The following is a 23,797-nucleotide window of genomic DNA, read 5'->3' as shown; positions in this document are numbered from 1 at the left end:
AGAGCAAATATCCTCCCTCTGTGATGCTGCCCGTGTTACACTGCTGGCTGCTGAGCTAGAGCCCACGGTCTCAATGTCACCATGCTCCTCGGTTTATGAACCCTCTCTGGCGACTTTCCTGCTGCAAAGGCAGATCTGAGTAGCTGCAGCAGAGCCCACTTGGACCCGCAAAGCTCAGTGGATTTCCTGTCTGACCGGATCCATAACGGGGGTTGTCCCAAGTTATGCTCGCGCTTCTCTTGACCTGCCTTTGGGTCTCTTCCATGTCTGAGCCTTTTTAGCATAGGAACAGTCGGCACACGTGGACCTTTATGAAGAGCCATTTATTCATCTCTTGATTGGTTTACATTATTTGTCATCTACTCCATGTTTCCCTTCCTTGGGGTCAGAGAAGTAATGACATAAGCCTTCACAGAATGAGCAGCCCTCTCCGAGTGGGGACTCAATGGAGACATTTTGGTTCTCTATTTTCTTTTTCATTTTTGCATAGGGCTGTTTTTGACAGTATAAGTATCTTTTGGGGAAATCAGGACACAAATTATGCATTGGCCCAGGGGTAGCTTTCAGGGGGAAAACCCCATTCTACAACTTCTTTCTCAGAAACAAACTGACCATGAGGCCCCTCAGCATCTGAGAGCAAAAGGTCCAGGTATACAACGGTCTCTGCTCCTTCTTCTGGGCTCTTGTGTGCCTCAGTCATGTCAGTTCTCACCCACCCTGGGCAGCAGGCATTCAGGAGGATCTTGTCCCCTGCTCTCTGCTCACTCAGTTTCCTGGCATAGATCCTGGACAACACAGAGACCCCATTTTTTGTCACTCCGTAGGTCGAATCACTCCATCCCTCCTTCCTGTGCACCCCGTTCTTTGTGTCTTCCACAAACTTGTTCATGAGCCCCACCAGCTCCTCCTCTGTGATGGTCTCACTCTTGAACTTCTGCTGCAATTCAGGGCTGCACTCGTTAAGGGCTCTGACACCCTCAGTGCTAGACACATTCACCACTCTGCCTGTAATACAACACAGATCCTTATATAGAGACATGAGCACCAGAAGGATATAGACCCAATTCCCCAGGAGTGAGCAGTTTGCTAGGTGAAGACGTAAGAGTGCCTCTGTGAGAGAGGGACATGAACTGGCCTTGGATCATCTGCTGAGCATCGTGTATGGATGATGTCAGGGAATGAAATGCTCTAGTGGGGAGGGCAGTGCCCAGATTCCCATAAGAAAAGGAAACTGGTGTATGGAGGAAAATGTTCAGAAAATAAGAGGAGTTCTCGCTGCACTCAGGAGAGTGGCCTCCTTTGGGGCCACCTGAGGGTCTATGGTCACTTGGCCAGTGCTCTAGGACAGGTGTGTCTTGACCTGCCAAGAGCCTGTGGGTTTATGAATGGCAGTTCCTAGGGGATCAGACAGCATTCATCTTGGGAGGCTCAGTCAGAATAAGCTAAAAGCATTCATTTCAGGGTCTGAATTTCATGCATTGTTTTCTGGGTTTGGGTTTTTCTCACTCACGAGTAATGCTTCCAGTCCTGGCTATTGGAGGACAGAGAGGGGCAGTGGAATCTGATTATTTCGGAGATGCCCAGTGAGCATGCCACTGAGAGATTCAAAGGGACCTTAAGAGGGAATGAGAGTAGGACATGATAGGGGCCATCAGAAGCAGGTCTTCCTGGGTGAGGAGGTGCAGATACTATGGAGGGACTGTCCTCAGGTGTGGTTCCTTGCAGTGTCTTTTTGGGTGCAGGAGGGGAGTGGAAATGGGTGCAGCCCCAAGGTAGGAGTTGGCTCATTGTTCCTAAGACTCTAGCATCTTCTGAGACTCCAAGGCCCCTGAATGTTTCCTCTGCCAGCCAGTCAGAAGGAGGGGAGATGTGTAGGAGACAGACTTGTTGAGGCCATGTCTGGACACAGAGCTGGGAATTCGGGCTGGAGGTGGCAGGCCTAGGAAGTTATATTGTGCCCTGCTGAGATGAGATGCTGTTTCTGGACCTGGCTTTTCCACCCTGGTGGGAGAACCCCTGTCTAAGGCGTCAAGGCAGGTACTGATGTTGCGGGTCAAGTGTCCTGGGAGACTGAGTGACAGTCTCCTCTGGTTGTCACACTGATGGAAAATGAGTAGATGACAAAAATCGAGGGGAGCTGAGTAGCAGCTACTTTCCATGTTGTAAATTGGTGAAACAAGGTGGCCATTCGATTGAGTGGCTTTAGTCCCCTGGTGGGTTATGGTAGCAGTCCAGAGTATGAACCTGTAAATGTCTAATTGTGACTCGATTGAAAGCTTAGGAGCACCATTGACAAAGAGCCACCAAGTTTCTGAAGCTGCACACAGTCCATAACCTCCTTACTTTCTTTCAGTCTTCTCTCCATAATCATGTGTCCCTCTCTACCCATGGTAGAAGCATCATCACCACATCTAGTTTTGTGATTTCTGAGGCAAATAGATATATTTTTCTAAGAAAATATCTTTAAAAATTTATATGCCTTGTGGAGTTCCCATCGTGGTGCATTGTTAACGAATCCGACTAGGAACCATGAGGTTGCGGATTCGATCCCTTGCCTTGCTCAGTGGGTTAAGGACCCAGCACTGCTGTGAGCTGTGGTGTGGGTCACAGATGTGGCTCAGATCCCACGGTGCTGTTGCTCTGGTGTAGGCCGGTGGCTACAGCTGTGATTGGACCTGTAGCGTGGGAACTTCCATACGCCACGGGAGCAGCCCCAAGGGAAAAAGAAAAAAAAAAAAAGAAAGAAAGAAAGAAAAATTTATATGCCTTGGCTTATTGCTTAATATCTGTCAAATAGTTGAAGAAACAGTTGTATGCTAAAAATGTCCAAATAGCAGTTGACTAAGGGGAGACCACAATTTGCCAAAACACATGAAGTGGAAGTAGGTTTATCTGTTCCTCTCAAAGTATCCCTCCCCCAAGTTGCCTCCTGCAGTTATTAGGCATATATCTCAGACTGTTGCTCTGTTAGATAACTTTTGTACTAGATGTAGTTGCTTGATGTCCTTTGGATGTAAGAGAGCCCTAGGAAAGCCACCTTGGGTGCTCTCTGTAAGGGAAGGCCTAAGCTTGTGCACAGGATGCTTCAGCCCTTGGCCAGGGGCCTTGGAGGAAATGTTAAACCCTTAGAATGTCCTGCCTGAGAAGCCTGGCCTGGACTTGTTACCTAGGGTCCCGCTCTATAATCTGTGTTAACAGGTGACTATGCTGGGGCCTTGGGGTACTTGGTATGAGGTGGATCTTGGGAGGGGCTGAAGAGTCAGGAGAGCAAAGTGCTCATTGGGCCACACCTAAGTGAGCAACAAGCACCAAGGCCACTGGACACCATGGTCAGTGTGAGCTCCCGGGTGGGCAATGCTCCACAGGTGCTGTCTCCTGTTGTTTCAGGGAGAAACTCGTGCTTCCCCCAGGATCTGCTGGGAGAGGGCATGTGGCAACTCCATCCTGGTCTTTCTTGACCCTGTGCCATGAGACCTTGACCACTGCTGACCTGAGCTAGTCTCTGTTTCCTAGTTTACTCTCATGTGTGTTTAACAGACTTTTGCTGAGTTCTGTGTACTTTTAGTAAATTATTGACCCTGAGGGTGGTATGGGATGTCCTGAATTGGCCAAGACTCCGAAGTGTGCGCTTCGCTTAGCATCTTTAACCAATATATGTATAATATATTCTATCAGGTGGAGTCAAAAGAAAACGTGAAATGAAGAGATGAAGGGAAAGCCTTTGGGGGCATAATGAATTGATGGTAGTCTGGGCTCCCGAAACCCGAATCAGAAAAAGCCAACAAGCAACGACGAAAGGTGAATCAGGTCACTGTGAGCGGGAAGGAGGGGTGAGAAGGTCTGGGTGGAGTCCTAAGGGAAGCCCAGCTGTGACGGGCATGGGGCAAGTTAAAGGGCTCTCAGAGGAGACCTTTGCGTTAAGGTGGGAAGAGAAGAAAGGGCCAGATGTGCAAAGAGCAGCTGGACCGAGGCAAGACTCAGTTGGACTGTGTAGAAGGACCTGTGGCCTCAGGCACCTGGAAAGGTGGGGACACAGCCTTGCTGCCAGTGAAGTGGAAGAGGAGAGGGAGCTGGGACCGCAGAGGAGGCCAGAGGCAGGCGGAGCCCAGATCTTGCCTGAAACCCCTTATCTTGGGCTCCATTCAGACTCACCTTTGGGTCTTATTAGCGGCAGAAGCTCGGTGCACACATCTCGGGTTCCCACGAAGTTGGTTTTCATCATCATTTCTGCCTGAGTATGAAATGGTGTGGGATTGGCAGCTCTTAGAGCTGAAGGAAATGGAGTTAATAAATATTAGCCTTATGTGAAAATTTTGACAATGGTAGCTCTTTGTAATATGTTTTCTTTCTTTTTTTGGGGGGGTGGGTGGGTGGGCTGCACCCTAGGCATATGGATATGGATTTCCCACGTTAAGGGTCCAGTCGGAGCTGTAACTGCCGTTCTACACCACAACCAGAGCTAGGCAGGATCCAAGTCGTGTCTGTGGCCTACACCACAGCTCATGGCAAAACTGGATCCTTCCCCCACTGAGTGAGGCCAGGGATCAAATCTACCTCCTCAGGCATAGTAGTTGGGTTTGTTACCCTTGAGCATGACAGGAACTCCCGTGCTATGTATTCTGATGAATATTAATTAATGTCCGTGTTTCCTTCGCAGCGTTGTGCCAGTGCGCATTTCAGGGCTTGATCGTGCTCTAGAGTTCTGTAAGATGGCACCATCAGGGGAGGCTAAGTGAAGGGAGCAAATATGGGATCTGCGTGTCCCATGCTTTGCCAGATTTTGTTCATGTCAACATAAGTTAAAAATTCACTGAAGGGCTCCCAAATTCCATGAGAGTGATATTGTGAAAATCTGGACTCAGTCCTAAACCGTCTGACCAAAGGTATTTCGGGAGCCCTCTGGCTGGAAGGGACTTGTCAGTCTGGAAGGATTCTGCTCCCTCTGGCCACCAGTATGTCCACTCTCTGGGGAGTGGGCTCTAGACCCCACACCTGAGATTCAGCCAGTGCCCTGTCACAGCCATGTTGGCCACCCTCACAAGGCTGTATCCCATCCACTTATGGGAACTCCTATCTACTTACTTTTGGGGGCGATGGCCGCATTGTTGACCAGCACGTCCAGCCCCCCGTACTCCTTGCACAGGAAGTCACGCAGGACCCGGATGCTCTGCAGGTCATTGATGTCCAGCTGGTGGAAGCGTGGGCTCAGGCCCTCTGCCTCCAGCTGCTTCACTGCCGCCTGTCCCCGAACCACATCCCTGGCTGTGAGTACCACATCCCCCGAGAACTGCCGACACAGCTCCCGTACAATGGCAAGGCCAATACCCTTGTTTGAGCCAGTCACCAGGGCCACACGAGTGTGGGAGGACATGGCCGGTGTAGTGTGTCCGAGCCTCTGGTGTGGAGAGTGGAGGGTAGTGTGCATCTAGGACAGGAGGCGGGGCAATACAAGGGGCTGGACCTGACTACCAAGGAGCTAGTAACACCAGAGCTGGGATCCAGTGTGTCTGGCTGCCAGGAGTGAGACTCCTAGGGCACTAAGCCCTGCCTTCTTGCCTCTGTCCAAGGACTGGCCAAATGGTGCACGATGTTCCCAATGACCAACTCCTGACTCCACTCTGTCCCTGGTGCCACATCCAGAGCCAAACCTGGGCACAGCAGTCTTTTAAATTAACCTGAGATGCCCGGGGTTCTGTTGGGAGGTGATATATAGGTGAAGGGCCCCTGGGGGCAAGGGAGTTCTTGCAGTTGAGCAAAAAGTATTTGGGAGGAGATCTTCCAAAGGAGAAAAAGGAGTGCTGATTCATTCTCTTAGGCTGGGCCCATTACTCCCTACAGAATGGCAATGATTGCTTTTTCTGTAATGAAAAAAAAACTGCTAAGGGAGATGGCTTATGAGGAACAGAGTTCCTGGCAGCTTTCTTAAGAGGCATTCCAGACAGTGAATGAGAGACATGGTCCTATGTTCAACTACCCTTTGGGCCGTGTACCTGGCTCTGTGGGATTCCCAGTGATGCCCCGGGCTTGGGGGGTTTGTGAAGTTCTTTCTGTGCCAAGCCAGTGGTTGGGATATTTATTGCATGCAGGAATAATTCTTTGGGTTCCTGAAAGGGCCACATTTTGGTTTGGTTTATGTTACTATAATAAGTGGAATATTGAAGTGTATGTTATATTTTTGGAAGTTGACTTGCAGTGCTTCTGTTACTGGAGGGAACGTGGAGGACAATCCTCAGGACCCTGGGGAGGCCAGGATTGGTGTTGGGCGGGAAGAAGTTTGTCCTTGCTGCCCTGGCTGCTGTTGGGACCCTCTTACAGGGACTCGTGGCAGCGGATGCTTGGCAATCCCCCTGTGTTTCAGCAACAGCCCCTATATCCTGATACTCCTCTTCCGAGCAGTCCTATGATGTGATCCCCATTTTACAGTTGAAAGGATAAAGTAGATACCCCTTGTGGCTCAAGGTCATACAGGAAGGTGGCTCAGGCAGGATACCTTCTTCCTGATGTTTGTCCGGAAAGCTGTCAAATAGGAAACCTAAAGCAATTCCATACTCCTTGTTCGTCCTCCTAACGAGATCCAACAATTAGGAACAATTGGTTTGGTATTAAGCAGTCTGCACCAATGGACATGTGTCAGGAACTATGTCTTCCTTAATAACCTTTCAGCCCTCCTTTCCCACTTAAATTTCACTTTCTCCCTCCAACAACTGGGCCATCATCTCTCCTAGCCACTAAAACCCCTACTGGCTCCATTTTCCCATCCTCTCTGATTCTCATAAGGGTATATCCTTCATCCAAAGTCCCTCCCAGTTCACAATCACTGCTTCTGGGGGACCCTGATCAGGAATCATTTGCAGCCCCGGCCACCTCAGAGGGCACCACAGAGGAGGACATTGCAGTGGAATACCACCTGTTGCTGTTCTTGCTCCCCTGGGAACACACCCACCCTGCTGTTGCCACTGCCAAATGCTCTGGGCATCCTGTAAATCCGCCTAAGTCTCATCCACACTTCCCAGGGTCCTTCAATAAGGAGAAGGCTGTGCCACCTTCCTGCAGGTCCTTGCTGCTGTTAAGAGCCCAGCAGCCAGGCACTGACTACTACCCCTAAGCATTGCCTCCTGCTCCCTGGGAACACACTCAGCACCTTGGGGATAACAGCCTGCTCATACCAAAGAACAAGACACCTAATATTCAAATTCCCATGACGAAGAAAAATAGCAACCCCCCAAAAATACAAGGGTGTTCCTGATAGAAGTCACCCTCCAAGACTTCAGTTTGGCTTCCCTAAACTCACAGAAAGAGAAAACCATAAGCAAGATGAAGAAGCTCAGGAACCAATTCCAGTTAAAGGAACAGGAGAATTCACATGAAGCAGCAAAAAAATGAAACAGTCCTTGGTAGTCTGATAGACACTGTGTTCAAAAGGGAGGAGGTGAAACTACTGAAGGAATTGAGTCTGAATATCAAGGAATTAAGAGCAGAGGTGAAAAGTAATGCAGATTCCTTTGGAAAGGAACCAGAAATGTGTAAGTAGGAACAGAGAAAAATTAGGAAATTCATGTTCAGAGACACAAACTGAGCTAAAGGAACTGACGAGCAGAATGAATGATGCAGAGGGAGGAATTGGTGACCTGGAAGATGGACTCATGGAAATCACCCAGTCGGGACAGTGGACAGAAAACCAAATGAAAAAACATGAAAGCAGTATAAGAGATCCATGGGGTGATACAAAGAGGGCCAATGTATGCATAATAGGAATTCCAGAAGGAGAAGAAAAAGAAAAGGGGATTGAAAGTATATTCAATGAAATTATGTCTGAAACCTTTCCAACACTAAACAAAGTAATCTGGTATCAAGATACAGGAAGCCCAGAGGGCCCCAAACAAGTTGAACCCAAACTGGCCCACACAAAAACATATTATGATACGAATGGCAAAAGTTTAAGTGAGAGGGAGGATTCTAAAGGCAGTAAGAAGAAAACAAAGGGTTAATTCTAAGGGAACACCCACATGGCAGAAGGCTGATTTCTCCACAGAAACAGTAAAGGCCAGAAGGGAGGGGCAAGATATACTTAAATTCTGAAAGGAAACAATTTGCAGCCTAGAATACTCTATCCAGCAAGAATATCATTTAACATAGAAGGGGGAATAAAGAATTCCTCCAACAAACACAAGCTAAAAGAGTACAGCAAACCTAAACCATTCTTCAAGAAACACCGAAAGGGCATCTCTAAATAAAAGAAGAAGTACGAAGAAATAGGATGGAGAAAACCACAACTGGAAAGCAAACACTTACATAAGCCAGCATACAGATCTAAAAGAGGAAAAAAAAAAAAAACCCAACAACCTACAGTAAAATCGATGATAAACACAAGGAACAGCAAAGGGACAAACATGAAGATGCTAACAAGGGACTTCAAAATCTTAGAATGTGGGGAATGAAAGGAAGACAGTAGAGACTCTTTTTTTTTTTTTTTAAACAATAATATGCTTGAGCCTGTATGACTATCAGGCTAAAACAAGCAAATCCAGGAAGGGTTCACATTCACAAAAGCTCAAAAGAAAAGTACTCAAGCACAAAATAAATGGAAATCATCCAACCCCAAAAAAAGGAGGATAGGAGAAACATAGAATCAACTGGAAACCAAGGTTGAAAATGGCCATAAATCCATATGTATCAATAATTACCTTAAAGGTCAATGGACTGAATGCTCTTATCACAAGACACTGAGTGGCAGACTGGATTAAAAAAAAAGTAAACACCTACAATCTGCTGTCTACCAGAGACTCACCTTTGGGCAAAGGACTCCTATTGATTGAAAGTGAGGGGATGGGAAAAGATATTTCATGCCAATGGACAAGACCAGAAAGCAGGAGTTGCAATACTCAAATCAGACAAAATAGGCTTTAAGATAAAGGCCATAAAGAAAGACAAAGAAGAAGACTATTTAATGCTTAAAGGACCCACTCAAGAAGAGGATGTTACACTCACCAATACATATATGCCCCTAATGCTGGAACACCCAGGTACCTACAACAAACACCAACAGACATAAAAGGAGAAATAGATGGGAGGACACTAATAGCAGGAGACTTTAACACCCCACTCACATCGATGGACAGATCCTCTAGACAGAAAATCAGGAAGGCAACAGAGATCCTGAATGACGCAATGGAAAAGTGAGACTTAATCGACATTTTCAGGACATTCCATCCAAAAAAATCAGCATACGCATTCTTCTCAAGTGCACCTGGAACACTCTCAGGGATTGATCACATACTGGGGCACAAAGCTAACCTCAACAAATTTAAGAGTATAGAAATTATTTCAAGGATCTCTCTGACCACAATGACATGGAACTAGAAATCAACCAGAGGAAAAGATATGAGAAAAACCCGACCACATGGAGACTACACAACGTGCTCCTAAAGATGCCATGGGTCAATGAGGAAATCAAGCAGGAAATTTAAAAATACCTGGAGACAAAGGATAAGGAAGACGCAACCCCTCCAAATCTATGGGATGCTGCAAAAGCAGTGCTCAGAGGGGAATTCATAGCAAGACAGGCCTTCCTCAAAACGGAAGAAAAAATCTCAATTCAACAACTTAACCCACCACCTGAAGGAACTCGAAAAGGAAGAACAAACAAAACCTAAAGTCAGCAGAAGGAAGGAAATCATGAAGATCCGAGAGGAGATCCATAAAACAGAGAATCAAAAAACAATGGAAAAAATCAACAAAAGCAAGAGCTGGTTCTTTGACCACGTCAACCAAATCAACAAACCTCTGGCCAGTCTCCCCAAGAAGAGGAGAGAAAGAAACCCAAATCAACAAAATAAGAAATGAAAAAGGAGAAATCCTGATGGATCCTGCAGAAATACAAAAAGCCATAAGAGAGTCCCATGAACAGTTGTATGCCAACAAATTCGACAATCTAGAAGAAGCAGACAACTTTCTAGAGACCTAGAGCCCGCCAAAACGGAATCCAGAAGAAATAGATCACCTGAACAGACCTATCACTAGAAATGAAATTGACGATGTCGTAAAAACTCTCCTGACAAGTAAAAGCCCAGGGCCAGATGGCTTCACAGGCGACGTCTTTCAAACATACCAAGAGGAACTTATACGCCTCCTCCTTAAACTCTTGCAAAATGTTGCAGAAGAAGGAACACTCCCAAACACCACCATCACCCTCATACCAAAACCAGACAAAGATACCACCAAAAAAGAAAAGTATAGGCCATATCTTTGATGAATGTAGATGCAAAACTTCTCAGCAAAACTTTAGCCAACTGAATCAACAACATAGAAAAAAGATCATCATACACCACGACCAAGTGGATTCATCCCAGGTGCACAAGGATGGTTTGCCGTATGCAAATCAATCAACGTCACACACCACATGAACAAAGGAAAAGTCAAAAACCACATGATCATCTCAGTAGATGTGGACAGGGCATTTGACAAAGTCAAACATCGATTCATGGTAAAAACTCTTAGCAAAGTGGTTCCAGAGGGAGCATACCTTAACATAAGAAAAGCCATGCACGAGAAACACACCGCTAATATGACACTCAATGGAGAAAAGCTGAAAGCCTTCCCATTCAAATCTGGAACAAGACAAGGATGCCCACTCTCACCACTTTTATTCAACTTAGTATTTCGGAAGCTGGAGACACAGCCATTAGACAAACAGAAGCAATAAAGAGTATGTAAATGGGAAGAGAAGAGGTGAAATTGTCACTGTGTGCAGATGACACGATACTATACAGAGAAAACCCTAAGGGCTTAACCCCAAAACTACTCAAACGGATCAAAAAAATCAGCAAAGTAGCAGGATACAAGATTAACATTCAGAAATCAGTCACATGTCTGTAGACTCCCAATGAAATTCTAGAAAAGGAATACAAAAATACAATACCTTTTCAAGTTGCACCCCCCAAAATCAAATACCCGGGAATTGACCTGACCAAGGAGGTGAGAGACTTATATGCTGAGAAGTATAAAACATTAGTGAGGGAAATTAGAGGATGCAAAGAAAGGGAAAGACTTTCCACGCTCCTGGGTCGGACACATTAACCTTGTAAAAATGGCCATGCTACCCAAAGCAGCCTACAGATTCCATGCAATCCCCATCACGCTCCCCAAGACATTTTTCACTGAAGTGGAACAAAGAATCCAAAAATTTATGGGGAACCATGAGAGACCCAGAATTGCCAAAGCAATCCCGAGGAACAAAAACCAAGCAGGAGGCATAACTCCCCCAGACTTCAGGCAGTACCGCAAAGCTACAGTAAGCAAGAGAGTGTGGTCCTGGTTCCAAAGCAGACATACAGACCAATGGAACAGAATAGAGAATCCAGAAATGAGCCCAGACAACTATGGTCAATTCATCGTCAACAAAAGAGGCAAGAATATGGACAGGAAAGAGACAGTGGTGCTGGGAAAACTGGACAGTTGCACATAAATCCATGCAACTGGAACACACTCTCACACCATGCACAAAAAATAAATTCAAAATGGGGGCTTAACGACTTAAACGTAAGACAAGACACCATAAAGCTCCATGAAGAGAACATAGGCAAGATACTCTCTGCTGTCAACCGTACAAAATTTTCTTAGGTCAGTCTCCCACGGCAACAGAAATAAAGGCAAAAATAAACCAATGGGACTAATCAAACGGACAATCTTTGGCACAGCAGAGGATACCATGAAAAACCCCAAAAGACACCTTGCAGAATGGCAGAAAATAGTTTCCAACGATGCAACTGACAGGGCTTCATCACTAAAAGATACAATCACCTTAAAAAACTCAACAGCAGAAAGCAAACCAACCAACCAACAAACAACCCAACGACCCAAATGAAAATTGGGGAAAAGACCTGAATATACCTTTTTCCAAAGAAGACATGTGGATGGCCAAGAAGCACATGAAAAACATGCTCAGCATCTCTAATTATTAGGGAAATGCAAATCAAAACTACTATGAGGTACCACCGTGCGCCTATCAGAATGCCCATCATTATCAAGTCAAGCATTATAAATGCTGGAGAGGGTGTGGAGAAAAGGGTACCCCCTACACTGTTGGTGAGAATGTAAATTTGTACACCTATATGGAAAACAGTATGGGGGTACCTCAGAAAACTAAATGGAGAAGTACCATATGACCCAGCAATCCTACTCTTGGGCATACATCTGGAGAAAACTTTCCTTGAAAAATACACCGGCACCCGTGTGTTCACTGGAGCACTACTCACAATAGCCCCGACGTGGAGACAACCTAAATGTCCATCGACAGATGAATGGATTAAGAAGATGTGATCGATCTGTGTGTGTGTGTGTGTGTGTGTGTGTATGCCATGGAATACTCACCCGTGAAAAAGAACAGAAGAATGCCATTTGCAGTCACATGGATGGAACTAGAGACTCTCATACTAAGTGAGGTAAATCAGAGAGAGAAAGACAAATACCATACAGTATCACTTATATGTGGATCTAATATAACGCACAAGTGAAACTTTCCATAGGAAAGAAACTCATGGACTTGGAGAACACACTGTGCTTGCCAACGATGACGGGGAGGGGGAGGTGGAGGGAGTGGGATGGACTGGGAATCTATAGTTAATAGGTGCAAACGTATTGCGTTGGTAATGGATAAGCAATGAGATCCTGCTTCATAGCACTGAGAACTGTAGCTAGTCACTAATGATGGAGCATGATGGAGGATAATGTGAGAAAAAGAATGAATACATATGTGTGTGTGTGTGTGTGTGTGTGTGTGTGTGTGTGTGTGTGCGTGTGTGACTGAGTCGGTTTGCTGTAGTGCAGAAAATTGGCAGAACCCTGAAACCCAGCTATAATGGAAAAAGTAAAAATAATTAAACTAAAAGATGTTGTACCGACACACAAAGGAATACCACTTAGCCAGAAAATGAACAAAAGAAGGCCATTTGCAACATTGAAGGAACAAGAGATGCTCACACCAAGTGAAGTAAGTCGGAAAGAGAAAGACAAATACATTGTGATATCACTTATACGTGGGATCTGAAATATGGTGTGAATGAACGTATCTGTAGAAACTAAACAAACTGATGGACATGGAGAACACAGATGTGGTTGCCAAGGTGGAGGGTGAAGGCGTGGGATGGATTGGGAGTTTGGGGTTTCTAGGTGCAATCCATAATGTCTGGAGTGGATTGGGAATGAGATCATGCTGCATAGCACAGGGAACTAGATCCAGTCATAATGGATGATGACGGAAGGTAATAGGAGAATAGTATGAACATGCGTATAACTGAGTCACGTTGCTGTAGAGTAGAAATTGACAGAAAGTTCTAAGTCAACTATACAACAATCGCCCAGCGGCTCCAAAGTTCAGTCAGAGCGATGCTGTGAAAATCTGGACTTAACAGCTGGATGACAGGTATTGCAGAGTCCTTATGGCTGGAAGGGCTTGTCTGTCTGGAAGGATTCTGCTCCTTGTGGACATCTGCCTGTCTGTCCATCCATCTCTCCACCTCCCGAGGGGACAGTTTCTAAATCCCATATAGCAGAGGTTCAGGCAGTAGCCGTGACCCACCCATGCTGGCCACCCTCCCAGCCTATATCCTTTGAGGTCCCATCCACATACACTGGAAGGTGATGGCCCCATCATTGACCAGAGGGTGCAGCTCCTGGGTACTCCATGCATAGGAAGTCGCACAGGGCAGAGATGCTCTGCAGGTCACCGATGTCCAGCTGGGGGAATTGTAGGCTCAGGGCCTCTGCCTGCAGTTGCTTCACTGCTGCCTGTCCTCTGGGAATGTCCCTTGCTGGCACAGCTCCCACACCATGGGCAATCCTTGTTTGCGTCAGGCACCATTACCACGTGGGTGTTGGACTCATTACTGACGTTGCAGGCCTCCTGCCCCTCCAGGCTCACATAAACAACACACCCTCCCTGCATAGACTGGACCACAATCTCTCCTATCCACCAACACACCTGCACACTCCCTCTTCCCTGCCGGCTCTGATTCTCTTAGGTCCGCATCTTTCATAAAAGTGCCCCCTCACACTTCAACTACACAGTTGCTCTTGTCCCATTGAATTTGGGGTTTAAAGACACCAGAGCAAATATCCTCCCTCTGTGATGCTGCCCGTGTTACACTGCTGGCTGCTGAGCTAAAGCCCACGGTCTCAATGTCACCATGCTCCTCGGTTTATGAACCCTCTCTGGCGACTTTCCTGCTGCAAAGGCAGATCTGAGTAGCTGCAGCAGAGACCACTTGGACCCGCAAAGCTCAGTGGATTTCCTGTCTGACCGGATGCATAACGGGGGTTGTCCCAAGTTATGCTCGCGCTTCTCTTGACCTGCCTTTGGGTCTCTTCCATGTCTGAGCCTTTTTAGCATAGGAACAGTCGGCACACGTGGACCTTTATGAAGAGCCATTTATTCATCTCTTGATTGGTTTACATTATTTGTCATCTACTCCATGTTTCCCTTCCTTGGGGTCAGAGAAGTAATCACATAAGCCTTCACAGAATGAGCAGCCCTCTGTGAGTGGGGACTTAATAGAGACAATTTGGTTCTCTGTTTTCTTTTTCATTTTTGCATCAGGATACATTGACAGTGTAAGTACCCTTTTGGGGAAATCAGGACACAAATTATGCATTGACCCAGGGGAAGCTCTCAGGGAGAACACCCCACTCTACAACTTTTTTGTCAGAAACAAACTGACCGTGAGGCCCCTCTGCATCTGAGGGCAAAAGGGCCAGGTACACGGGGGTCTCTGCTCCTTCCTCTGGGCTCTTGGGGGCTTTGGGTCCCCCCATGTCAGTTCTCACCCACCCTGGGCAGCAGGCATTCAGGAGGATCTTGTCCCCTGCTCTCTGCTCACTCAGTTTCCTGGCGTAGATCCTGGACAACACAGAGACCCCAATTTTTGTCACTCCGTAGGTCGAATCACTCCATCCCTCCTTCCTGTGCACCCCGTTCTTTGTGTCTTCCACAAACTTGTTCATGAGCCCCACCAGCTCCTCCTCTGTGATGGTCTCACTCTTGAACTTCTGCTGCAATTCAGGGCTGCACTCGTTAAGGGCTCTGACACCCTCAGTGCTAGACACATTCACCACTCTGCCTGTAATACAACACAGATCCTTATATAGAGACATGAGCACCAGAAGGATATAGACCCAATTCCCCAGGAGTGAGCAGTTTGCTAGGTGAAGACGTAAGAGTGCCTCTGTGAGAGAGGGACATGAACTGGCCTTGGATCATCTGCTGAGCATCGTGTATGGATGATGTCAGGGAATGAAATGCTCTAGTGGGGAGGGCAGTGCCCAGATTCCCATAAGAAAAGGCAACTGGTGTATGGAGGAAAATGCTCAGAAAATAAGAGGAGTCCTCGCTGCACTCAGGAGAGTGGCCTCCTTTGGGGCCACCTGAGGGTCTATGGTCACTTGGCCAGTGCTCTAGGACAGGTGTGTCTTGACCTGCCAAGGGCCTGTGGGTTTATGAATGGCAGTTCCTAGGGGATCAGACAGCATTCATCTTGGGAGGCTCAGTCAGAATAAGCTAAAAGCATTCATTTCAGGGTCTGAATTTCATGCATTTTTTTCTGGGTTTGGGTTTTTCTCACTCACGAGTAATGCCTCCAGTCCTGGCTATTGGAGGACAGAGAGGGGCAGTGGAATCTGATTATTTCGGAGATGCCCAGTGAGCATGCCACTGAGAGATTCAAAGGGACCTTAAGAGGGAATGAGAGTAGGACATGATAGGGGCCATCAGAAGCAGGTCTTCCTGGGTGAGGAGGTGCAGATACTATGGAGGGACTGTCCTCAGGTGTGGTTCCTTGCAGTGTCTTTTTGGGTGCAGGAGGGGAGTGGAAATGGGTGCAGCCCCAAGGTAGGAGTTGGCTCATTGTTCCTAAGACTCTAGCATCTTCTGAGACTCCAAGGCCCCTGAATGTTTCCTCTGCCAGCCAGTCAGAAGGAGGGGAGATGTGTAGGAGACAGACTTGTTGAGGCCATGTCTGGACACAGAGCTGGGAATTCGGGCTGGAGGTGGCAGGCCTAGGAAGTTATATTGTGCCCTGCTGAGATGAGATGCTGTTTCTGGACCTGGCTTTTCCACCCTGGTGGGAGAACCCCTGTCTAAGGCGTCAAGGCAGGTACTGATGTTGCGGGTCAAGTGTCCTGGGAGACTGAGTGACAGTCTCCTCTGGTTGTCACACTGATGGAAAATGAGTAGATGACAAAAATCGAGGGGAGCTGAGTAGCAGCTACTTTCCATGTTGTAAATTGGTGAAACAAGGTGGCCATTCGATTGAGTGGCTTTAGTCCCCTGGTGGGTTATGGTAGCAGTCCAGAGTATGAACCTGTAAATGTCTAATTGTGACTCGATTGAAAGCTTAGGAGCACCATTGACAAAGAGCCACCAAGTTTCTGAAGCTGCACACAGTCCATAACCTCCTTACTTTCTTTCAGTCTTCTCTCCATAATCATGTGTCCCTCTCTACCCATGGTAGAAGCATCATCACCACATCTAGTTTTGTGATTTCTGAGGCAAATAGATATATTTTTCTAAGAAAATATCTTTAAAAATTTATATGCCTTGTGGAGTTCCCATCGTGGTGCATTGTTAACGAATCCGACTAGGAACCATGAGGTTGCGGATTCGATCCCTTGCCTTGCTCAGTGGGTTAAGGACCCAGCACTGCTGTGAGCTGTGGTGTGGGTCACAGATGTGGCTCAGATCCCACGGTGCTGTTGCTCTGGTGTAGGCCGGTGGCTACAGCTGTGATTGGACCTGTAGCGTGGGAACTTCCATACGCCGCGGGAGCAGCCCCAGAAAAGGGAAAAAGAAAAAAAAAAAAAGAAAGAAAGAAAAATTTATATGCCTTGGCTTATTGCTTAATATCTGTCAAATAGTTGAAGAAACAGTTGTATGCTAAAAATGTCCAAATAGCAGTTGACTAAGGGGAGACCACAATTTGCCAAAACACATGAAGTGGAAGTAGGTTTATCTGTTCCTCTCAAAGTATCCCTCCCCCAAGTTGCCTCCTGCAGTTATTAGGCATATATCTCAGACTGTTGCTCTGTTAGATAACTTTTGTACTAGATGTAGTTGCTTGATGTCCTTTGGATGTAAGAGAGCCCTAGGAAAGCCACCTTGGGTGCTCTCTGTAAGGGAAGGCCTAAGCTTGTGCACAGGATGCTTCAGCCCTTGGCCAGGGGCCTTGGAGGAAATGTTAAACCCTTAGAATGTCCTGCCTGAGAAGCCTGGCCTGGACTTGTTACCTAGGGTCCCGCTCTATAATCTGTGTTAACAGGTGACTATGCTGGGGCCTTGGGGTACTTGGTATGAGGTGGATCTTGGGAGGGGCTGAAGAGTCAGGAGAGCAAAGTGCTCATTGGGCCACACCTAAGTGAGCAACAAGCACCAAGGCCACTGGACACCATGGTCAGTGTGAGCTCCCGGGTGGGCAATGCTCCACAGGTGCTGTCTCCTGTTGTTTCAGGGAGAAACTCGTGCTTCCCCCAGGATCTGCTGGGAGAGGGCATGTGGCAACTCCATCCTGGTCTTTCTTGACCCTGTGCCATGAGACCTTGACCACTGCTGACCTGAGCTAGTCTCTGTTTCCTAGTTTACTCTCATGTGTGTTTAACAGACTTTTGCTGAGTTCTGTGTACTTTTAGTAAATTATTGACCCTGAGGGTGGTATGGGATGTCCTGAATTGGCCAAGACTCCGAAGTGTGCGCTTCGCTTAGCATCTTTAACCAATATATGTATAATATATTCTATCAGGTGGAGTCAAAAGAAAACGTGAAATGAAGAGATGAAGGGAAAGCCTTTGGGGGCATAATGAATTGATGGTAGTCTGGGCTCCCGAAACCCGAATCAGAAAAAGCCAACAAGCAACGACGAAAGGTGAATCAGGTCACTGTGAGCGGGAAGGAGGGGTGAGAAGGTCTGGGTGGAGTCCTAAGGGAAGCCCAGCTGTGACGGGCATGGGGCAAGTTAAAGGGCTCTCAGAGGAGACCTTTGCGTTAAGGTGGGAAGAGAAGAAAGGGCCAGATGTGCAAAGAGCAGCTGGACCGAGGCAAGACTCAGTTGGACTGTGTAGAAGGACCTGTGGCCTCAGGCACCTGGAAAGGTGGGGACACAGCCTTGCTGCCAGTGAAGTGGAAGAGGAGAGGGAGCTGGGACCGCAGAGGAGGCCAGAGGCAGGCGGAGCCCAGATCTTGCCTGAAACCCCTTATCTTGGGCTCCATTCAGACTCACCTTTGGGTCTTATTAGCGGCAGAAGCTCGGTGCACACATCTCGGGTTCCCACGAAGTTGGTTTTCATCATCATTTCTGCCTGAGTATGAAATGGTGTGGGATTGGCAGCTCTTAGAGCTGAAGGAAATGGAGTTAATAAATATTAGCCTTATGTGAAAATTTTGACAATGGTAGCTCTTTGTAATATGTTTTCTTTCTTTTTTTGGGGGGGTGGGTGGGTGGGCTGCACCCTAGGCATATGGATATGGATTTCCCACGTTAAGGGTCCAGTCGGAGCTGTAACTGCCGTTCTACACCACAACCAGAGCTAGGCAGGATCCAAGTCGTGTCTGTGGCCTACACCACAGCTCATGGCAAAGCTGGATCCTTCCCCCACTGAGTGAGGCCAGGGATCAAATCTACCTCCTCAGGCATAGTAGTTGGGTTTGTTACCCTTGAGCATGACAGGAACTCCCGTGCTATGTATTCTGATGAATATTAATTAATGTCCGTGTTTCCTTCGCAGCGTTGTGCCAGTGCGCATTTCAGGGCTTGATCGTGCTCTAGAGTTCTGTAAGATGGCACCATCAGGGGAGGCTAAGTGAAGGGAGCAAATATGGGATCTGCGTGTCCCATGCTTTGCCAGATTTTGTTCATGTCAACATAAGTTAAAAATTCACTGAAGGGCTCCCAAATTCCATGAGAGTGATATTGTGAAAATCTGGACTCAGTCCTAAACCGTCTGACCAAAGGTATTTCGGGAGCCCTCTGGCTGGAAGGGACTTGTCAGTCTGGAAGGATTCTGCTCCCTCTGGCCACCAGTATGTCCACTCTCTGGGGAGTGGGCTCTAGACCCCACACCTGAGATTCAGCCAGTGCCCTGTCACAGCCATGTTGGCCACCCTCACAAGGCTGTATCCCATCCACTTATGGGAACTCCTATCTACTTACTTTTGGGGGCGATGGCCGCATTGTTGACCAGCACGTCCAGCCCCCCGTACTCCTTGCACAGGAAGTCACGCAGGACCCGGATGCTCTGCAGGTCATCGATGTCCAGCTGGTGGAAGCGTGGGCTCAGGCCCTCTGCCTCCAGCTGCTTCACTGCCGCCTGTCCCCGAACCACATCCCTGGCTGTGAGTACCACATCCCCCGAGAACTGCCGACACAGCTCCCGTACAATGGCAAGGCCAATACCCTTGTTTGAGCCAGTCACCAGGGCCACACGAGTGTGGGAGGACATGGCCGGTGTAGTGTGTCCGAGCCTCTGGTGTGGAGAGTGGAGGGTAGTGTGCATCTAGGACAGGAGGCGGGGCAATACAAGGGGCTGGACCTGACTACCAAGGAGCTAGTAACACCAGAGCTGGGATCCAGTGTGTCTGGCTGCCAGGAGTGAGACTCCTAGGGCACTAAGCCCTGCCTTCTTGCCTCTGTCCAAGGACTGGCCAAATGGTGCACGATGTTCCCAATGACCAACTCCTGACTCCACTCTGTCCCTGGTGCCACATCCAGAGCCAAACCTGGGCACAGCAGTCTTTTAAATTAACCTGAGATGCCCGGGGTTCTGTTGGGAGGTGATATATAGGTGAAGGGCCCCTGGGGGCAAGGGAGTTCTTGCAGTTGAGCAAAAAGTATTTGGGAGGAGATCTTCCAAAGGAGAAAAAGGAGTGCTGATTCATTCTCTTAGGCTGGGCCCATTACTCCCTACAGAATGGCAATGATTGCTTTTTCTGTAATGAAAAAAAAACTGCTAAGGGAGATGGCTTATGAGGAACAGAGTTCCTGGCAGCTTTCTTAAGAGGCATTCCAGACAGTGAATGAGAGACATGGTCCTATGTTCAACTACCCTTTGGGCCGTGTACCTGGCTCTGTGGGATTCCCAGTGATGCCCCGGGCTTGGGGGGTTTGTGAAGTTCTTTCTGTGCCAAGCCAGTGGTTGGGATATTTATTGCATGCAGGAATAATTCTTTGGGTTCCTGAAAGGGCCACATTTTGGTTTGGTTTATGTTACTATAATAAGTGGAATATTGAAGTGTATGTTATATTTTTGGAAGTTGACTTGCAGTGCTTCTGTTACTGGAGGGAACGTGGAGGACAATCCTCAGGACCCTGGGGAGGCCAGGATTGGTGTTGGGCGGGAAGAAGTTTGTCCTTGCTGCCCTGGCTGCTGTTGGGACCCTCTTACAGGGACTCGTGGCAGCGGATGCTTGGCAATCCCCCTGTGTTTCAGCAACAGCCCCTATATCCTGATACTCCTCTTCCGAGCAGTCCTATGATGTGATCCCCATTTTACAGTTGAAAGGATAAAGTAGATACCCCTTGTGGCTCAAGGTCATACAGGAAGGTGGCTCAGGCAGGATACCTTCTTCCTGATGTTTGTCCGGAAAGCTGTCAAATAGGAAACCTAAAGCAATTCCATACTCCTTGTTCGTCCTCCTAACGAGATCCAACAATTAGGAACAATTGGTTTGGTATTAAGCAGTCTGCACCAATGGACATGTGTCAGGAACTATGTCTTCCTTAATAACCTTTCAGCCCTCCTTTCCCACTTAAATTTCACTTTCTCCCCCCAACAACTGGGCCATCATCTCTCCTAGCCACTAAAACCCCTACTGGCTCCATTTTCCCATCCTCTCTGATTCTCATAAGGGTATATCCTTCATCCAAAGTCCCTCCCAGTTCACAATCACTGCTTCTGGGGGACCCTGATCAGGAATCATTTGCAGCCCCGGCCACCTCAGAGGGCACCACAGAGGAGGACATTGCAGTGGAATACCACCTGTTGCTGTTCTTGCTCCCCTGGGAACACACCCACCCTGCTGTTGCCACTGCCAAATGCTCTGGGCATCCTGTAAATCCGCCTAAGTCTCATCCACACTTCCCAGGGTCCTTCAATAAGGAGAAGGCTGTGCCACCTTCCTGCAGGTCCTTGCTGCTGTTAAGAGCCCAGCAGCCAGGCACTGACTACTACCCCTAAGCATTGCCTCCTGCTCCCTGGGAACACACTCAGCACCTTGGGGATAACAGCCTGCTCATACCAAAGAACAAGACACCTAATATTCAAATTCCCATGACGAAGAAAAATAGCAACCCCCCAAAAATACAAGGGTGTTCCTGATAGAAGTCACCCTCCAAGACTTCAGTTTGGCTTCCCTAAACTCACAGAAAGAGAAAACCATAAGCAAGATGAAGAAGCTCAGGAACCAATTCCAGTTAAAGGAACAGGAGAATTCACATGAAGCAGCAAAAAAATGAAACAGTCCTTGGTAGTCTGATAGACACTGTGTTCAAAAGGGAGGAGGTGAAACTACTGAAGGAATTGAGTCTGAATATCAAGGAATTAAGAGCAGAGGTGAAAAGTAATGCAGATTCCTTTGGAAAGGAACCAGAAATGTGTAAGTAGGAACAGAGAAAAATTAGGAAATTCATGTTCAGAGACACAAACTGAGCTAAAGGAACTGACGAGCAGAATGAATGATGCAGAGGGAGGAATTGGTGACCTGGAAGATGGACTCATGGAAATCACCCAGTCGGGACAGTGGACAGAAAACCAAATGAAAAAACATGAAAGCAGTATAAGAGATCCATGGGGTGATACAAAGAGGGCCAATGTATGCATAATAGGAATTCCAGAAGGAGAAGAAAAAGAAAAGGGGATTGAAAGTATATTCAATGAAATTATGTCTGAAACCTTTCCAACACTAAACAAAGTAATCTGGTATCAAGATACAGGAAGCCCAGAGGGCCCCAAACAAGTTGAACCCAAACTGGCCCACACAAAAACATATTATGATACCAATGGCAAAAGTTTAAGTGAGAGGGAGGATTCTAAAGGCAGTAAGAAGAAAACAAAGGGTTAATTCTAAGGGAACACCCACATGGCAGAAGGCTGATTTCTCCACAGAAACAGTAAAGGCCAGAAGGGAGGGGCAAGATATACTTAAATTCTGAAAGGAAACAATTTGCAGCCTAGAATACTCTATCCAGCAAGAATATCATTTAACATAGAAGGGGGAATAAAGAATTCCTCCAACAAACACAAGCTAAAAGAGTACAGCAAACCTAAACCATTCTTCAAGAAACACCGAAAGGGCATCTCTAAATAAAAGAAGAAGTACGAAGAAATAGGATGGAGAAAACCACAACTGGAAAGCAAACACTTACATAAGCCAGCATACAGATCTAAAAGAGGAAAAAAAAAAAACCCAACAACCTACAGTAAAATCGATGATAAACACAAGGAACAGCAAAGGGACAAACATGAAGATGCTAACAAGGGACTTCAAAATCTTAGAATGTGGGGAATGAAAGGAAGACAGTAGAGACTCTTTTTTTTTTTTTTTAAACAATAATATGCTTGAGCCTGTATGACTATCAGGCTAAAACAAGCAAATCCAGGAAGGGTTCACATTCACAAAAGCTCAAAAGAAAAGTACTCAAGCACAAAATAAATGGAAATCATCCAACCCCAAAAAAAGGAGGATAGGAGAAACATAGAATCAACTGGAAACCAAGGTTGAAAATGGCCATAAATCCATATGTATCAATAATTACCTTAAAGGTCAATGGACTGAATGCTCTTATCACAAGACACTGAGTGGCAGACTGGATTAAAAAAAAAGTAAACACCTACAATCTGCTGTCTACCAGAGACTCACCTTTGGGCAAAGGACTCCTATTGATTGAAAGTGAGGGGATGGGAAAAGATATTTCATGCCAATGGACAAGACCAGAAAGCAGGAGTTGCAATACTCAAATCAGACAAAATAGGCTTTAAGATAAAGGCCATAAAGAAAGACAAAGAAGAAGACTATTTAATGCTTAAAGGACCCACTCAAGAAGAGGATGTTACACTCACCAATACATATATGCCCCTAATGCTGGAACACCCAGGTACCTACAACAAACACCAACAGACATAAAAGGAGAAATAGATGGGAGGACACTAATAGCAGGAGACTTTAACACCCCACTCACATCGATGGACAGATCCTCTAGACAGAAAATCAGGAAGGCAACAGAGATCCTGAATGACGCAATGGAAAAGTGAGACTTAATCGACATTTTCAGGACATTCCATCCAAAAAAATCAGCATACGCATTCTTCTCAAGTGCACCTGGAACACTCTCAGGGATTGATCACATACTGGGGCACAAAGCTAACCTCAACAAATTTAAGAGTATAGAAATTATTTCAAGGATCTCTCTGACCACAATGACATGGAACTAGAAATCAACCAGAGGAAAAGATATGAGAAAAACCCGACCACATGGAGACTACACAACGTGCTCCTAAAGATGCCATGGGTCAATGAGGAAATCAAGCAGGAAATTTAAAAATACCTGGAGACAAAGGATAAGGAAGACGCAACCCCTCCAAATCTATGGGATGCTGCAAAAGCAGTGCTCAGAGGGGAATTCATAGCAAGACAGGCCTTCCTCAAAACGGAAGAAAAAATCTCAATTCAACAACTTAACCCACCACCTGAAGGAACTCGAAAAGGAAGAACAAACAAAACCTAAAGTCAGCAGAAGGAAGGAAATCATGAAGATCCGAGAGG

General features: G+C 46.8%; 2 protein-coding genes across 6 annotated transcripts; both read right to left on the bottom strand.

The window, feature by feature from the left end:
• Positions 1-308: 308 nt before the first annotated feature.
• LOC110256279 (carbonyl reductase [NADPH] 1-like) lies at positions 309-5,416 on the bottom strand. Of its 3 annotated transcripts, none has more exons than XM_084992051.1 (3): positions 5,083-5,416; positions 4,153-4,231; positions 309-1,005 (listed from the first exon to the last, which is right to left on the bottom strand). In XM_084992051.1, the coding sequence occupies exons 1-3, from the start codon at positions 5,369-5,371 to the stop codon at positions 984-986; spliced, it is 390 nt and encodes a 129-aa protein (XP_084848177.1). In that variant the 5' UTR covers positions 5,372-5,416; the 3' UTR covers positions 309-983. The 3 variants fall into 3 exon arrangements, with proteins under 3 accessions (XP_084848177.1, XP_084848175.1, XP_084848176.1); XM_084992049.1 differs by having other exon boundaries at positions 4,153-4,269; positions 5,083-5,414; XM_084992050.1 differs by lacking the exon at positions 5,083-5,416 and adding an exon at positions 4,585-4,723 and having other exon boundaries at positions 4,153-4,269.
• An 8,992-nt stretch (positions 5,417-14,408) lies between these two features.
• On the bottom strand, positions 14,409-19,504 carry LOC146397883 (carbonyl reductase [NADPH] 1-like). 3 transcript variants are annotated; one of them, XM_084992047.1, is made up of 3 exons: positions 19,191-19,504; positions 18,261-18,339; positions 14,409-15,113 (listed from the first exon to the last, which is right to left on the bottom strand). In XM_084992047.1, the coding sequence occupies exons 1-3, from the start codon at positions 19,477-19,479 to the stop codon at positions 15,092-15,094; spliced, it is 390 nt and encodes a 129-aa protein (XP_084848173.1). In that variant the 5' UTR covers positions 19,480-19,504; the 3' UTR covers positions 14,409-15,091. The 3 variants fall into 3 exon arrangements, with proteins under 3 accessions (XP_084848173.1, XP_084848171.1, XP_084848172.1); XM_084992045.1 differs by having other exon boundaries at positions 18,261-18,377; positions 19,191-19,503; XM_084992046.1 differs by lacking the exon at positions 19,191-19,504 and adding an exon at positions 18,693-18,849 and having other exon boundaries at positions 18,261-18,377.
• Between the last annotated feature and the right edge of the window lie 4,293 nt (positions 19,505-23,797).

This window comes from Sus scrofa, chromosome 13 (genome assembly GCF_054392235.1).
Source record: "Sus scrofa isolate SSC_HxYL_T2T_F1_AM1 chromosome 13, Sscrofa_HxYL_maternal_Yorkshire_Landrace_v2.0, whole genome shotgun sequence".
NCBI lineage: Eukaryota > Metazoa > Chordata > Mammalia > Artiodactyla > Suidae > Sus > Sus scrofa.
This window is presented reverse-complemented; position numbering and strand designations above follow the sequence as displayed.

What these genes read in the sequence shown, in the direction of transcription:
- LOC110256279 (XM_084992049.1), bottom strand. Translation starts at nt 5,371, where the DNA reads ATGTCCTCCCACACTCGTGTGGCCCTGGTGACTGGCTCAAACAAGGGT. An exon ending in TGCGGCCATCGCCCCCAAAA is followed by an intron (nt 4,270 to 5,082) that starts GTAAGTAGATAG and finishes CATTTCCTTCAG; the next exon opens with CTCTAAGAGCTGCCAATCCC. An exon ending in GCCGCTAATAAGACCCAAAG is followed by an intron (nt 1,006 to 4,152) that starts GTGAGTCTGAAT and finishes GTTGTATTACAG; the next exon opens with GCAGAGTGGTGAATGTGTCT.
- LOC146397883 (XM_084992045.1), bottom strand. Translation starts at nt 19,479, where the DNA reads ATGTCCTCCCACACTCGTGTGGCCCTGGTGACTGGCTCAAACAAGGGT. An exon ending in TGCGGCCATCGCCCCCAAAA is followed by an intron (nt 18,378 to 19,190) that starts GTAAGTAGATAG and finishes CATTTCCTTCAG; the next exon opens with CTCTAAGAGCTGCCAATCCC. An exon ending in GCCGCTAATAAGACCCAAAG is followed by an intron (nt 15,114 to 18,260) that starts GTGAGTCTGAAT and finishes GTTGTATTACAG; the next exon opens with GCAGAGTGGTGAATGTGTCT.